We start from the raw sequence: 17,337 nt of genomic DNA, 5'->3' as shown, positions 1-17,337 counted from the left end.
AACCCCTGACAATTTTTCCATAAAAAAGCGGGAGAAAGGCCGCCGAGAAGGGGGCGGAGCCTATCTCCTCAGCACACTGGCGCCATTTTTTCCTCACAGCTCCGTTGGAGGAAGGCTCCCTGACTCTCCCCTGCAGTCCTGAACTACAGAAACAGGGTAAAACAAGAGGGGGGGGGGCACTAATTTGGCAGATAAATATATACAGCAGCTATATCAGGGAAAAACACTTATATAAGGTTATCCCTATATATATATATAGCGCTCTGGTGTGTGCTGGCAAACTCTCCCTCTGTCTCCCCAAAGGGCTAGTGGGGTCCTGTCCTCTGTCAGAGCATTCCCTGTGTGTGTGCTGTGTGTCGGTACGTTGTGTCGACATGTATGAGGAGGAAAATGGTGTGGAGGCGGAGCAATTGCCTGTGTTAGTGATGTCACCCCCTAGGGAGTCGACACCTGACTGGATGGTTTTATGGAAAGAATTACGTGATAGTGTCAGCACTTTACAAAAGACTGTTGACGACATGAGACAGCCGGCAAATCAGTTAATACCTGTACAGGCGTCTCAAACACCGTCAGGGGCTCTAAAACGCCCGTTACCTCAGGTCGATACAGACACTGACACGGACACTGACTCCAGTGTCGACGGTGAGGAAACAAACGTATTTTCCAGTAGGGCCACACGTTACATGATCACGGCAATGAAGGAGGTTTTGAACATTTCTGATACTACAAGTACCACAAAAAAGGGTATTATGTGGGGTGTGAAAAAACTACCCGTAGTTTTTCCTGAATCAGATGAATTAAATGAGGTGTGTGATGAAGCGTGGGTTTCCCCCGATAAAAAACTGCTAATTTCTAAAAAATTATTGGCATTATACCCTTTCCCGCCAGAGGTTAGGGCACGTTGGGAAACACCCCCTAGGGTAGATAAGGCGCTCACACGCTTATCAAAACAAGTGGCGTTACCGTCTCCTGATACGGCCGCCCTCAAGGAACCAGCTGATAGGAAGCTGGAAAATATCCTAAAAAGTATATACACACATACTGGTATTATACTGCGACCAGCAATCGCCTCAGCCTGGATGTGCAGTGCTGGGGTGGCTTGGTCGGATTCCCTGACTGAAAATATTGATACCCTGGACAGGGACAATATATTATTGACTATAGAGCATTTAAAGGATGCATTTCTATATATGCGAGATGCACAGAGGGATATTTGCACTCTGGCATCAAGAGTAAGTGCGATGTCCATTTCTGCAAGAAGAGGGTTATGGACGCGACAGTGGTCAGGTGATGCGGATTCCAAACGGCATATGGAAGTATTGCCGTATAAAGGGGAGGAGTTATTTGGGGTCGGTCTATCGGACCTGGTGGCCACGGCAACGGCTGGGAAATCCACCTTTTTACCCCAGGTCACCTCTCAGCAGAAAAAGATACCGTCTTTTCAGGCTCAGTCCTTTCGTCCCCATAAGGGCAAGCGGGCAAAAGGCCACTCATATCTGCCCCGGGGCAGAGGAAGGGGAAAAAGACTGCAGCAGACAGCCTCTTCCCACGAACAGAAGCCCTCCCCCGCTTCTGCCAAGTCCTCAGCATGACGCTGGGGCCTTACAAGCGGACTCAGGCACGGTGGGGGCCCGTCTCAAGAATTTCAGCGCGCAGTGGGCTCACTCGCAAGTGGACCCCTGGATCCTGCAGGTAGTATCTCAGGGGTACAAATTGGAATTCGAGACGTCTCCCCCTCGCCGGTTCCTGAAGTCTGCTTTACCAACGTCTCCCCCCGACAGGGAGGCGGTATTGGAAGCCATTCACAAGCTGTATTCCCAGCAGGTGATAATCAAGGTACCCCTCCTACAACAGGGAAAGGGGTATTATTCCACGCTGTTTGTGGTACCGAAGCCGGACGGCTCGGTGAGACCCATTTTAAATCTGAAATCCTTGAACACTTACATAAAAAGGTTCAAGTTCAAGATGGAGTCACTCAGAGCAGTGATAGCGAACCTGGAAGAAGGGGACTATATGGTGTCTCTGGACATCAAGGATGCTTACCTCCATGTCCCAATTTGCCCTTCTCACCAAGGGTACCTCAGGTTTGTGGTACAGAACTGTCACTATCAGTTTCAGACGCTGCCGTTTGGATTGTCCACGGCACCCCGGGTCTTTACCAAGGTAATGGCCGAAATTATGATTCTTCTTCGAAGAAAAGGCGTCTTAATTATCCCTTACTTGGACGATCTCCTGATAAGGGCAAGGTCCAGAGAACAGTTAGAGGTCGGAGTAGCACTATCTCAAGTAGTACTACGACAGCACGGATGGATTCTAAATATTCCAAAATCGCAGCTGATTCCGACGACACGTCTGCTGTTCCTAGGGATGATTCTGGACACAGTACAGAAAAAGGTGTTTCTCCCGGAGGAGAAAGCCAGGGAGTTATCCGACCTAGTCAGGAACCTCCTAAGACCGGGCCAAGTGTCAGTGCATCAATGCACAAGGGTCCTGGGAAAGATGGTGGCTTCTTACGAAGCGATTCCATTCGGCAGATTCCACGCAAGAACTTTTCAGTGGGATCTGCTGGACAAATGGTCCGGATCGCATCTTCAAATGCATCAGCGGATAACCCTGTCTCCAAGGACAAGGGTGTCTCTCCTGTGGTGGTTACAGAGTGCTCATCTCCTAGAGGGCCGCAGATTCGGCATTCAGGATTGGGTCCTGGTGACCACGGATGCCAGCCTGAGAGGCTGGGGAGCAGTCACACAGGGAAAAAATTTCCAGGGCTTGTGGTCAAGCATGGAAACGTCACTTCACATAAATATCCTGGAACTAAGGGCCATTTACAATGCCCTAAGTCAGGCAAGGCCTCTGCTTCAGGGTCAGCCGGTGTTGATCCAGTCGGACAACATCACGGCAGTCGCCCACGTAAACAGACAGGGCGGCACAAGAAGCAGGAGGGCAATGAACGATCTTCACCCGGGGGAGTGTGGACTTCACCCAGAAGTCTTCCACATTATTGTGAACCGTTGGGAAAAACCAAAGGTGGACATGATGGCGTCCCGCCTCAACAAAAAACTGGACAGATATTGCGCCAGGTCAAGGGACCCTCAGGCAATAGCTGTGGACGCTCTGGTAACACCGTGGGTGTACCAGTCAGTATATGTGTTCCCTCCTCTGCCTCTCATACCGAAGGTACTGAGAATCATAAGAAGGAGAGGTGTAAAGACTATACTCGTGGCTCCGGATTGGCCAAGAAGGACTTGGTACCCGGAAATTCAAGAGATGCTCGCGGAAGACCCGTGGCCTCTACCTCTAAGAAAGGACCTGCTCCAGCAGGGACCATGTCTGTTCCAAGACTTACCGCGGCTGCGTTTGACGGCATGGCGGTTGAACGCCGGATCCTGAAGGAAAAAGGCATTCCGGATGAAGTTATCCCTACCCTGATCAAAGCCAGGAAGGATGTAACTGTGCAACATTATCACCGTATTTGGCGTAAATATGTTGCGTGGTGTGAGGCCAGGAAGGCCCCTACAGAGGAATTTCAACTGGGTCGATTCCTGCATTTCCTGCAAACAGGACTGTCTATGGGCCTCAAATTAGGGTCCATTAAGGTTCAAATTTCGGCCCTGTCAATATTCTTCCAAAAAGAACTAGCTTCAGTTCCTGAAGTTCAGACGTTTGTCAAGGGGGTACTGCATATACAGCCTCCTTTTGTGCCTCCAGTGGCACCTTGGGATCTCAATGTAGTTTTGGGATTCCTAAAATCACATTGGTTTGAACCACTCACCACTGTGGACTTAAAATATCTCACGTGGAAAGTGGTAATGCTGTTAGCCCTGGCTTCAGCCAGGCGTGTATCAGAATTGGCGGCTTTATCCTATAAAAGCCCTTACCTAATTTTTCATACGGATAGGGCAGAATTGAGGACTCGTCCTCAATTTCTCCCTAAGGTGGTTTCAGCATTTCACTTAAACCAGCCTATTGTGGTGCCTGCGGCTACTAGGGACTTGGAGGATTCCAAGTTGCTGGACGTAGTCAGGGCCCTGAAAATATATGTTTCCAGGACGGCTGGAGTCAGAAAATCTGACTCGCTGTTTATCCTGTATGCACCCAACAAGCTGGGTGCCCCTGCCTCTAAGCAGACGATTGCTCGTTGGATTTGTAGTACAATTCAGCTTGCACATTCTGTGGCAGGCCTGCCACAGCCAAAATCTGTAAAAGCCCATTCCACACGGAAAGTGGGCTCATCTTGGGCGGCTGCCCGAGGGGTCTCGGCTTTACAACTTTGCCGAGCAGCTACTTGGTCAGGGGCAAATACGTTTGCAAAATTCTACAAATTTGATACCCTGGCTGAGGAGGACCTGGAGTTCTCTCATTCGGTGCTGCAGAGTCATCCGCACTCTCCCGCCCGTTTGGGAGCTTTGGTATAATCCCCATGGTCCTTTCGGAGTCCCCAGCATCCACTAGGACGTTAGAGAAAATAAGAATTTACTTACCGATAATTCTATTTCTCATAGTCCGTAGTGGATGCTGGGCGCCCATCCCAAGTGCGGATTGTCTGCAAGACTTGTACATAGTTATTGTCTTACCCGGGATTCAAAATCCTTCCTTATTGTGTACGCTCGTCCGGGCACAGTATCCTAACTGAGGCTTGGAGGAGGGTCATAGGGGGAGGAGCCAGTGCACACCAGGTAGTCCTAAAGCTTTTACTTTTGTGCCCAGTCTCCTGCGGAGCCGCTATTCCCCATGGTCCTTTCGGAGTCCCCAGCATCCACTACGGACTATGAGAAATAGAATTATCGGTAAGTAAATTCTTATTTTTTTTAAATAAATGAAGTAAATTGTGTTTATATGTCATCCTTAGGTCCAGTTATGTGGTAAGGATGTGGACAGGATTGGCTTCTGTTTTTCCACATATTTTATGATTGGTAGCCACCAGGACTGGTTTTGTCTATTGACCATAAATAGTTGGAATTGGTCCTGGACCACCAACCCAAGGATCCCCTGCAAGTTTCCCGCGGCACCCTAGGGTGCCACAGCACCTGGTTTGGGAACCACTGGCATAGTGTATAAATTGTACACTGGATCGAATGCTCTTCCCCGGGTGATCAGGGTCACAAAGGAACCTAGGTTTAATCTCTTGCCCTAAGTAAGCACTGTGTAATACAGCAACAATATGACATCATGCGGTCTAGTGACGTGCTTTTCAGCTACTGAGTTATCATAAACAGATAGTCTGTACACAGAAGGCTTTCATGGCTGAACAGGGTCCTTACCTACCCTACGGGAATGTCCGTAGACACCTCCGAATTTCGACCAACATTCTGTATCCCCATTTACTGCCAGTGACGTGTGGTGAGATCAGTGGCTGGGGAGGCACTGGCTGCTAACCCCCCCATAGTGTAGAGTCTCCCTTATATCACAACAGCCAGCACCAGGCTGAACCAGCCAGGGGGGATAATGCCATAGCAGGGGAGACACTCAGTGCGGGGTACCCCTAGCCCCTGCCATCACATTTAACACTCCACATACCAGTCAGCCCAGGGCTGGAATTCCTCAGAAAGTGGGGACCCCAAAAAATAAAAATGGGGTCCCACGCTCACGAGCAACAACCAGCAGCCCAGTGCTATGCCCCGCACCCCTGGAGGAGGTGGGTGCGGGGTTCATGGTATGATAATATTGTTCTTTACAGGCAGCCTACAGGTTCCAGCAAGGTTGCCCTAGCATGCCGGGACTTGGAGAGCCACAAGTGCCAGCATGCCCTAACATTAAGGGCCCGCTGGCACCTATAGCCCTCCTGTAAAAAAAATATTAAAATAAATGCAAAACACATTTAAAAAAAAAAAGTTTTATTATACAGGGTCTTCACCTGGGGGCGGCGGCCTTTAAGCTCTTTTTCATGGACACCGCCTTCCCAGGGCTTCTGGCGTCTTCCTACAGCGGTTTCACCTGGGGGGGCGGCGGTCTTTAAGCTATTTTTCATGGCCGCCGCCTCCCCGGGGCTTCCGGCATCTTCACCTGGTGGGTGGCGGGCTTTACGCTCTTTTTCATGGCCGCCGGGTCCCCAGGGCTTCCGGCATCTTAACCTGGTGGGCGGTGGCCTTTAAGCACTTTTTCATAGCCGCCGCCCATCCAGGACTTCCATTGGATCTTCTCTCTTCAGCAGCTCTTCATTGCTCCTCCTCCGCCGCTAGACTGACAGAATATGTGTCATAAGTATTTTATTTGTATTATTTTAATCATTAATGACAGGGGAGGCGCTGCCTCCCCTGACTACACGTCCCTGTTTACTTCCTCAAACAACATTGGGGACAGGGGTTGGAGCTGTAAACATGCAACTCACATAAATAAACCACCTGTTCCTGCTCCTTGGTCATCCCCTCTGGGATCTCCTCAAAATGAACATGAATGTTATGTCCACCTTTATACTCCTCCATAAATAGGCGTGTCATGTGTGTATGTGTGTTATACACGCAAGCCTAAAGCAAAGGTAAAATGAAAAATGAAGGTTGAGTTTATGAGATTATCAAATCTGGCTCTTATACCACAATCATGCCTGCTTACAGAGAGAGAGAGAGAGAGAGAGAGAGAGAGAGAGAGAGAGAGAGAGAGAGGGGGCCAGTTGTGACTGCCATTGTTATTTTGTACCAAAACTATGAGCCCACTACGGCCATTTGGATGTGGTTTACCTCTACGTTGCGTATTATTAGAGGAGAGTGCCACATGTTCCATTGCTTAGCCCTGTAGCTGTGAGGAGATACAACGCTGAACCCAATCACTGACTGAGCCCTTTGGCACCGTTACTTGGTAGGCATTGTGAGAATTAGGAATTTTATTTTCTAAAACATCTTCCTAAAAACCCGTTGAAAACATTGCTCCAGTATACTGAATGACATTTTTGAATGTAAAATAATATAGCTGCGTGTCATCCAGCAAAAGCTATTATCATTTTGAAATGACAAAACTGCAAACACCCATGTGACTTAACGTTGCTAATCGGTAATAACTAATAAGGTAAAGAAATACTTTATTTTAGGTACCACATAATATAAATGACTTACGTGAGCCTATTACAACTTTTTCGGTCATTTGGGATCATCAGGATGGTTGTTGGAAAAGTGGGACAGCTGGGGCCCTATATACAGTAGCGTGGGGCCCTATATATATACAGTAGCGTGCGGTCCTATATACAGTAGCGTGCGGCCCTTTATACAGTAGCGCACGGAATGTAGAGTGTAAATTAATCAGTCTGTCATGACCTTCGCCTCATTGTTCTGAGCTCTTGTTAGTGCTTAGATGCGTTGATTGGCTACATGTTGGGCTAGTCCCTCCCACTTCAAAGTTGCCTATATGCATTGCTCAAATACTCTGCGCTGATGTTATCACAGTAATGTCTGTCTGTTAACAGTTTTGTTTAACCCAAAGAGGTAGATTTACTAAAGCTTCTACAACAGACAAGTGGAGTTGTTGCCTATAGCAACCTATCAGGTTCTATAATTTTCTAGCATGCAGTAGAGAAATGATAGGCATAATCTGATTGGTTGCCCTTAGGCATAATCTGATTGGTTGCTAAGGGCAACTTCCACTTGGCTTTTTTAGAAGCTGTACCCCAAACTCTTTCCATCTCCAGTTTGTCTGCATGTAAGCAGTTTTAAATGGTATCCGAATGATACGTCAACAGTAAATAGGTCAACCCCATATGGTCGGCATGCATTAGGTCGACAGGTACAAAAGATCAACATGGTCAATAGGTCGACAGTGCTGAAGGTAGACTGGCATTAAAGATCAACATAACATTGTTCGGAACACATATGGTCGACACAAATTTTGGGGAATTTTTACATACTTTACCATCCACGTGGACTACAATTTGGAATAGTAACCTGTGCTGAGGGGTCACATGTGGTTAAACATAAAAAATGACACCCAAAAATGGTAAGAACCTGTGTTGACCTTTTTTGTGTCAGCTATTTCCATGTTGACCTTTTCACTGTGTCGACAAGTTGTACCTGTCCACCTTTTCAGGTGTCTACCTTTTCACTGTCGACCCTTTGACCCTGTCAACCATATGCAAGTCGATCTAGTGACTGGCGACCTAATGGTCCACACCCGTTTTAAAAAAAAGCAACTAGAGCTTTGAAAATGTTGAAGACGCACCAAATAATAAGTTATATTAGGCTCTTATAGCTAGTCAAGTGTTTACTAATTTACTGACAGTGGATATTTTTTACTGACATTATTTGCATAATTCTAAAATGCAACAAAAAGTGAAAATCCAACTAATTAAAACAAAAAAATGTCTTTACTGATCCCTGGTAACGCCATAGCTACAGTAGGCTTATGTGTGACCCCTAAACCTCCAATAAAGAGCAACGAGGCAGCACTTTATTGGTTGTGCAGCCCAGACGGATTTACCTCATCATTAGTAGTTGCTGATCTCTCACCCTACTGCCAAAGGAGCTCTTCTCATGCATCAGGCAGAGGTACAAAGACCTTGTTAGGGCTTGAAATGACATGCAAATAATCCCCTAGGAAATTTGCAAGACTGTTGTATGGAAAACGGGAGCTCACAGCTTCTTAGCCGTGCAATAACAATGGTAGCTCTGTCCCCTCCCTTCAACTGAACCGTATCTCTAACTGTCCTGTTCTCACTATCTTTATTTCTGTATAGTGTGATCCAATAACACTTGAAATATATTCTAGTTAACTCATTTATTGCTGGAGAGTAATAGTCACATAATGAATGACACCCAGGCAGTTGTGAGTCTGTAATGGGTGCATTATGGCCGTTGCACACGGGCCCCTGAGTCTAAGGGGGCCCACACCACACACCCTGCACCCACGTTTTTCAATACCCACCTCTCTAGAGTCCCCCGTTGCCGGCAGCATCTCCCCACAAATCTCTGGGTAAAGGGTGTGGCGGCCATTTTCATGGAGTTTTCAGCATGCTTAGCAAGGGAATCTCTGGGAACATGGCCGCCGCACCATTTACCCAGAGATTTGCACATGCGCTATAGAGTCTGTGCCCCTCTAGTGCTCAGACTCTATGCACTGGCAGGCACTGGCTACAGAGGAGGGGGGGGGGGGGGCAGACGGAGGAGGTTGCACACAGGCTCCTGAATCTAGGGGTTCATTTTTGAGATGAGTGGTTTGGATTTACTCGTTTCTTTCCGCCAAACTAGTGCAAGTTCAGAATTATCTTATTGGCTATCCAAAATACTGTACATGAGCCAGATAGCCAATAAGACGCCTATTCGAGAACCAAACATAACCATGTAAATCCGAAAAAGAACCTTATGTCTCGTTAATTTACTAAAGTTCTGTTTTATAAAAGTGGAGGTGTAGTCCACAGTAACCAGTTTCTCACTATCATTTTTCTGGTACATTCTAGAAAATGATAGCTGGAATCTTATTTGTTGCTGTGGTCAATACTTCCAGTTTTGGAAATGTACCCCCTCAGCCTACCCACACATGCACAGGATCCAGGGGCAAATGCACGATTTCTGTAATGCAAACTGCGTCCATCTCTCAATCACCACCATAGTTCTAACAAGAGTTGCTTACTTTTCTGGAGTGTCTGCAAGACTTTTGATTCAGAGGGAGACCTCCCAGACTCCAGCGAGAGCAGACAATTCTCCTGCAATGGCATCTACCTGCCTGCATTCTACGGACACTCTGTATTACAAACTTAGAAAATATTTGGGGTGTCTGCATTATAACACCACCATATTATATGGCCTATTTTTTATATTTGTATCTAGTAGAGGTTCTACATGGTATAATGTTACTAATGTGCAGTGTGTTTTGTATAGGATGCTCTCTGTATTGTAAATTGGTCACTAGAGTGGCTTCTTTTTTATATATATAGGTCACTAGTAGAAATACTCTGTTTTGTAAATTGTATTGTGAATTTATTCATTGAATGTTCTTCGCACTGTTCATTGGTTCCTAGAATAATTTGTGACATATATCTCTCATTAGAATGATCTCTGTAGTCTATCGGCCACTATAATGATCTATATGTTCTACAGTATATGTCACTAGAATTCTCTTGGCATTCTAGATCTAACTAGAATGTTTCTTGTAGTCTACATTTCATTAGAATGTTCTGTGTCACTTTTCTGCCTTTTGGCTAAGATCAATGTAGTATATTCAATATATTCTACATCTATCGCTACAGAATGTTCTATGCATTCTATATACGTCATCATCAGAATGTTCTTAGATATGTCATTATAATTCTCTCTGTATTCTATATCTGTCACTAGCATGATCCCTGATTTTTGTCTCTAGAATGCTCCCTACATTGTATATCTATCAGTAGAATGTACTCAGTGTTTTAGACTACAATGCTCCATGTATTGTATATTATCTATCAGTATAATGTCCTCTGTCTTCTACAGACAAAAATGCTCCATGTATTGCATATGTGTCAGTAGAATGTCCTCCGTGTTCTACAGACCAGAATGCTCCATGTATTGTATATGTATCAGTAGAATGTCCTCTGTCTTCTACAGACAAGAATACTCCATGTATTGCATATGTGTCAGTAGAATGTCCTCTGTGTTCTACAGACTAGAATGCTCCACGTATTGTATATGTATCAGTAGAATGTCCTTTGTGTTCTACAGACTATAATTCTCTCTGTATTTTAAATTGGTCATGTGAACTCTTCGTTTAGTCCTGCTGTAAGATGGGGGGCGAGTTTTATATAAATGTAGATATCTTTAATAGTTCCCTAAAAACACACCTGCGACAGTTACCAATAAAATTAATGCATATTATTTTTTGAGCAACCATACTATATATTATCTTTAACAGTCTTAAAAATAATTCCCTCATATCATGAAATATCTAAGAGCTGCCAAATTGCTACAGGGAAAAATGTGCGTCTTTGGTTCCCATTGCTAAACTCTGAGAATAGTACAAATGTCATCTTCTAGAGCTCTCTAGAGGTCATTGTGCCAGTAGCAGCTACAGTACCTCCAGTAGTCACCCATAATACATATTCTCTCAGGCATCAATGATCCAGTTATATTTACCCAGTATAACTCCTTTCTGATAAATCAACAATGTCTGCTTAAAACCCAAATAATAATCACAATTAACAATTTATTATCCAGGAGGCAAACCACACAGAGAGTAGAATATAGGACGACAGTGCAACGAAACCTTTCTTGCTTCTAGTTATTACACCTGCGACTTCTCTGGGTTATTAATGCATCAGTCAAGTTTCTCCCGATCTCATATGATCAGTACATTTCTATAGGTCAATGTTTGTGGTGGACCCATGGCTTTCTTTACTGCTGTCTGGTTGTGTTATTTGCGATGCAGTAACACAATATTTGTCTGATCTCACAGACTTCCTTTGGAACTTGATGGAGCCTCCGTATACATCTTATGAGGATTATGAGAATGGCCAACTAACGCCCCTCCAGAATGTCCATGTGTCCTATCTCCAAGGAACCTATTCCTACTGCTGCCCAGACAACAGCCAGGATCTCAATGAGACTTCTCCCTGCATTACTCAATGTCCCCTGAATGATGAGATGTACACTACTGAGGTGAGAATATCACACTGTACATTATGACATCAGCTTAATGGCCGTTAACCACCTGGTAGTCCAACCACCCAAAAAAATTGTAATAAAAGTACATTGTGCAGTTTTCCATATCTACTTTAATTTTTTTTTACATTTACTGAATTCCATTATTTAGTTTAGTTTACGATGGAATTGTAGAGTAGAGTGTTTGGGTGTTTGAGTAAGCATGGCACCTGTTACAGGGTGTCAAAGTGGGAAGGCATCCACCCGTTTTTCCACCTTCCGTAGCACTTACTATTGTGAGAGGTGATCAGGAGGACACATAACCAGGTGGTGGTGGTGGGGGCATTACTAGGAGCTTCTGAGACCTATGCCATCACACTGACAGCATTAACTGGAAATAGCCATGAATGTATATGCTCATGACATTCAGATAAATGAAACCCGTGTCTAATGTGTGCTCTTTCTTTCCCCAGACGTTTAATCCCTACCCACAATCATACCAGTTACCCTACAATCTCCGGAGTCCATCGCTTTCTGAGGGAGATAACCCAACAGACAACCATAAACTAGAAATCTCAGATGGTGAATCAAGTGACTATTCTCATGGATGCATTGAGGGTTATTATTCTTATTCTGTTTTATTTATGTGGCACCATAAAGCGTCCGTAGCTCTGTGTATGGAGAACTACAATAGGGAAAACAAACAATACAGTATAAAAGGGATCAAACCAACCGTAGATGTGTGAAAAATCCATCAGTGAACTAATTAAACCCTGGGAAGAACGGACAGAAGGGAGTCAGTCATTGATTATGAATGGGAGTGTACTAGGCACAAGGATAGTGCAGAGTGGGTACCAAGAGGGTGGAAGGCCCTGCTTGTTAATGCTTACAGTCTAAACGGTTAGGCGGTAAACAGATAAGAGCTCAGTGTCTCCTTCAGCCGAGGCCCATCCCGAGCCGCACGCAGCTGCGATGGGACCTCGCTGGCAGCTTCCCGCAGTGCAGACTGGCAGTGGCAAAGCTGCCAGTCTGTGAGTGTAAGAAAGAAAAATAAGAAAAATAAGAAAAAATAAAAAATTTTCAGAGAAGTCCCAAGAGTGACCAGCTCCCTTGGGCACTTAACTAAGACTGGCTTGGAGGGGGGACATAGTAGGGGAGGAGCTAGTCACATGGTTATAAATTTAAAGTGCCAGCTCCCAGTTACTGCCTACTATATCCCCATTGTATCTGCACTCCAGTGGCCCCTAGTGGATGAAGGAGAAACGGATAAAAGTGTGAGGGGTCATGGTAGGTTTTAAGGAATAGGTTTGTTTTCAGGGAAAGTTTGAATCTCTGCAAGCTAGTAGGTATGGAAGCAAGGGGTTTGCCTAGAGTGCAGCAGTATTTGTGTCTTGTTGCGGGGGAGCTGCTGGTATCCGAGGAGTTGTCCAGACTCCAAACGGCTAGTTATATTGTTCAGGTTTTTGACACCTGCTCCCAACCCTATACTCGGTGTTGTATGTGAGAAATAAAAGTGTCTATATGGTCTGTAAATACTCTTATTTTTGCAGTCACAATGCTCAGTATAACAGACAGTACAATACTGCATATATATTAGTCCACACGTAATTTGAGTGATCACACAGTATTATCTATGTTCGTAGCAGTAGTATGTATGCAGTGTGAACAAACCGATGTGTACAGAAATGAATGCAAACTTGATGTCGTATGATGAATACAGTAATGAACAGTCTTGAGAGCAAAGAATGTTTCTATTCCTGATATATCAAGTGGTAGTCTTTTCCTTAAGGGACTTCCGTGTCCCCCAGCATAAGTCCGAGCAACTGTGCCCAGAAGCAGTTCTCTCTCAATGAATGGTTTCTGGAGGGTGTCGTGTTCTGGAAGGCCGGCGTCCCGGCCTGCCAGGTGCAACTTTCCCTCACGATGTGGTGCTTCGTTCCCGTTGCTCCCTCTGCGGTGAGCCTCTGTGTAGCCGCTTGTGTAGCTTCAACCCTCTCCGTCCCCAGTGGTGCTCCTCAGCATGCTGTGCTGGATGTCTTCCTGGCCCTGCTGCTGGGCCGCCGGGTCCCACCGGAAGCCGCACTGAACACCAGAAGTTGCGTTGCCACAAGGCTCCGCTTCTTCCTGTGTCCTGTGCGGTCTCAACGGCCGCTCCACTCACTAGCCGGCGAGGAGTCTTATGCATGTGGTCTGCAGTGATGTGCAGCGCGGTGTCTGTGTGTGTATCTGTTTCCAACGCGTTTCAGCCGCAAAAACGCCCTTTGTCAAAGGCCGTTTGCGGCTGAAACACATTGGAAACAGATCCACAGGCCGTTGAGACTGCACAGGACACAGGAAGAAGTGGAGCCTTGCGGCAACGCAACTTCCGGTGGGAACCAGCGGTACAGCAGCAGAGCCAGGAAGATATCCAACACAGCATGCTGAGGAGCACCACTGGGGATGGAGAGGGTTGAAACTACACAAGCGGCTACACAGAGGCTCACCGCAGAGTGAGCAACAGGAACAAGGCACCAGAGGCACCACATCGTGAGGGTAAGTTGCACCTGGCAGGCCGGAACGCCGGCCTCCCAGAACACGACCCCCATCAGAAACCATTCATTGAGCGAGAACTGCTTCTGGGCACAGTTGCTCGGACTTATACTGGGGAACACGGAAGTCCCTTTAGGAAAAGACTGCCACTTGATATATCCGGAATAGAGACATTCTTTGCTCTCAAGACTGTTCATTACTGTATTCATCATACGACATCAAGTTTGCATTCCTTTATCTACACATCGGTTTGTTCACACTGCATACATGCTACTGCTACGAACATAGATAATACTGTGTGATCACTCAAATTACGTGTGGACTAATATATATGCAGTATTGTACTGTCTGTTATACTGAGCATTGTGACTGCAAAAATTTAAGTATTTACAGACGATATATAGACACTTGTTTTTCACATACAACACCGATTATAGGGTTGGGCGCAGGTATCAAAAAGCTGGTAGGTGCACTTATATGGGCGGAGGAGTGGGTCTCAGATGTCGGAGTGGAAGTACGTAGGTAATAAGTGCAGAAGAAAGAAAACAGGAGGAGTGGTGCGGTGAGTGGGAGTGTAGTTAATGACTAGATTGGAGATACAGGAGGAGTGAAGTGATGACAAGGGCATGGGTAGTGGTAGCTTCCAGGGCCAAAAACGGTCCTGGACATATTGCAAAGGTAAAAAAGTGGCAGCATTTACAGATAGCATGAATGTAGGGAGAAAAAGAGAGCAAAGGTGCAGATATAACAGAGTAAGCAGTAGAGAAGAAAGAGTTGAGTACTAAGGACAGAAACTTGGAGAACAACAAAAGAAAGAGGATAGGATGGGGAGTTGAATGAAGAGACAGAGAAGGAGCAGGACCAAACAAATGGAGGGTTTGAAGGAGCAGAGGATGGTCAACAGTGTTGAAAGCAGCTGATAGATGAAGAAGGATGAGAATGGAAAACAAACTTTTTGTGTCAACAAGTTCTGCTTTTAATTTAAATGCTATTTATATGTTGGCCTTAAACACAACGAGAAGCATTGACCTGTTATTTGACCCCTCATTGTTGAAAAGATTGTTGGTTACCTAGGTGAGGGTAGTTTCTGCCTAATGAAGGGAGTAGCAGCCATATTTAAACAGGTCAAGCAGGGAGGAAAGGACTTGCGATGGAAGAAAAGTCGCCCTAAGAACTTGGAGGCAAATGGGAGAAAAAAGATGAGACGGTAGTTTGGGAGGGAATCGGCAGCTAGAGAATTTTTTTTTTTTTTTTAAGACATGTTTAATTTTAAAGGTGGAGAGGACAATGCCAGCAGAGAAAAAGAGGTGGGCAAGTTGGGAACAAGTGTTGAGAGAGAATGTGGAGGAGGTTGAAGTGAATGAGGTCAAGAGGTCAGATATTGTCATCAAAAAGAGTGAGGACAGGGTAGGAAAGCCAGCAATAAAAGGTGGTAGAGGAGAAGGAAACGTCCTGATGACTAGAAGAAAATGTGGAGGAAAAATAAGTAGCAGAATCAAGGTCCATGAGAGAAGAGGTGAGGAAAAAGGAGGGAATTGAAGGTGGCCACGAGTAATTGGGGTGGACGATTGACAGGAGATGAGGAATTTGAAGTAAGAGTGAGAGGAGAGCATGTTTCTGCAATGAAGGAAGTCAGGGAGTGAGGGGGATTTTCTCCCGTGCTGTTCAGCAATGTGGGAACATTTTTGTAGGTACAGTAACTGCTACAGTGAAAACGGTCTTATAGGAAGATGGCTTAAATGCTCTTAAGCAACTCATCTTCAGCAATTCCAGAGCTATGGAGAGAAAGAGACCAGTCACCTCTCTCTTTAAAGTAGTATATTATACAAAATGCAAACTCCTTATAATAATAATAATAATAATAATAATAATAATAATAATAATAATAATTTAATTCTAAATTTATTGCTTAAAATGAAGTATCTCATAGGACATCATTTTTCACTAGGAAAAGCTGTATATTAAAAGTAATAAAGTACCTTCTTCTGCACAAAGGAATTTAGCAATTATTACCTTTATTACAAGCACTCCTGGAAGGTCCTGGATTTCCATGTCCAGTATTAAAGGACTGGCTATATGGCCACAGAATGCCTCTGTGACTTGTAACATACATATCATGTAGCGGGTACTGGGGACACATTATAGAATGATATAAAGTACCAGTGTGATGAGAAATGGAATAGGTTCTGGATATGTGAAAGGCAGGCACCCATCCAGTTAATCCTTGAGCTTTATCAGAGGGTGACAGTCCTTTTATTTCTAGGGTGCAAATGGGACAAAAGGTCATGCCACGTTACCTGTGAACAACTTTAATCATAAACTGATTGGACATTGACAACATTACATGCTACACACAAGCTAACATAAGTGATAAAGGTTATCATTATATGGCTGATACATAAATCATGTTAGGCTAATGAGCAAAATAAAGTTCCCATAATTCAGAATTATATATGGCTCCCATAAACCAATACATCACGCAAAGTGACGTCTTTACTCTGGACTCTGGTCCAAGCGATCATGAAAAATGTTAAAGGATGAGTCAAAACAAAGTAACAAACTGCTCACCAGATTCGGTTCAGCATTCAGCACGCTCCCATAGGCTTTTATTATTATTTTTTTTAAATATACTTTGGTCAATGACCCGAAAGGCTATTCATTCAATGTTATATTGAGCATGCTGCCTTTGGCAGTGTGTACTGTAAATAGGTCCCTAATGCAGAGGTTCCCAAACGCAGTCCTGAAGGCACCCAACAGTCCTGGTTTTAAATGTATCCATGGTTGGCCACAGGTGACTTAATTAGCACCTTAGTCAATTTGATTTAACCATCTGTGCTGAGCAATGGATATACCAAAAACCTGGACTGTTGGGGTGCCTTGAGGACCGCGTTTGGGAACCTCTGCTCTAATGACAAATGACGAGATTAATGCACTATGGCTCGATTCACAGTTCTATCGCTCCACGACTCATGGTAATCAATGATCGGTGATCCATCGGGGAATAAGAAAAAAGACCAGCAAGTTAAAAATATCCCTGATTCACCAATCCCGATCAGTTTTTGTTCGGTATTGGCAATTGAGGATTTCAAACATGTTGGATTTCCCCCGATCCAGGCATCAGCAGAAAGGGAAATTGCCGTAATACCTGCCTAATGTATGGGTCCTTTAAATGAACTTCTCCAATCCATCGGGGCTTTCTGACATATACACTGTTTTCTCCTTTTAGTTATAGCTAATGTTTTGTTACTTATTGCCCCTTTTTTTTTCCTTATTGAAG

General features: G+C 44.8%; 1 protein-coding gene across 3 annotated transcripts in view; it reads left to right on the top strand.

The window, feature by feature from the left end:
• The window catches only part of LOC134965973 (transcription factor Spi-B-like), a 157,930-nt gene that overhangs the window by 138,239 nt on the left and 2,354 nt on the right, over nt 1-17,337 (top strand). For 2 of the 3 annotated variants that reach the window (XM_063942416.1, XM_063942414.1), the window contains exons 4-5: nt 11,347-11,549; nt 12,005-12,149. In XM_063942416.1, coding sequence (XP_063798486.1) covers nt 11,347-11,549; nt 12,005-12,149 — 348 coding nt within the window. The remainder of the gene's footprint in view (nt 1-11,346; nt 11,550-12,004; nt 12,150-17,337) is intronic. The other variant, XM_063942415.1, reaches the window with a different exon arrangement.

The sequence above is a fragment of the Pseudophryne corroboree genome, chromosome 10, assembly GCF_028390025.1.
Source record: "Pseudophryne corroboree isolate aPseCor3 chromosome 10, aPseCor3.hap2, whole genome shotgun sequence".
NCBI classification, from domain to species: Eukaryota; Metazoa; Chordata; class Amphibia; order Anura; family Myobatrachidae; genus Pseudophryne; species Pseudophryne corroboree.
This window is presented reverse-complemented; position numbering and strand designations above follow the sequence as displayed.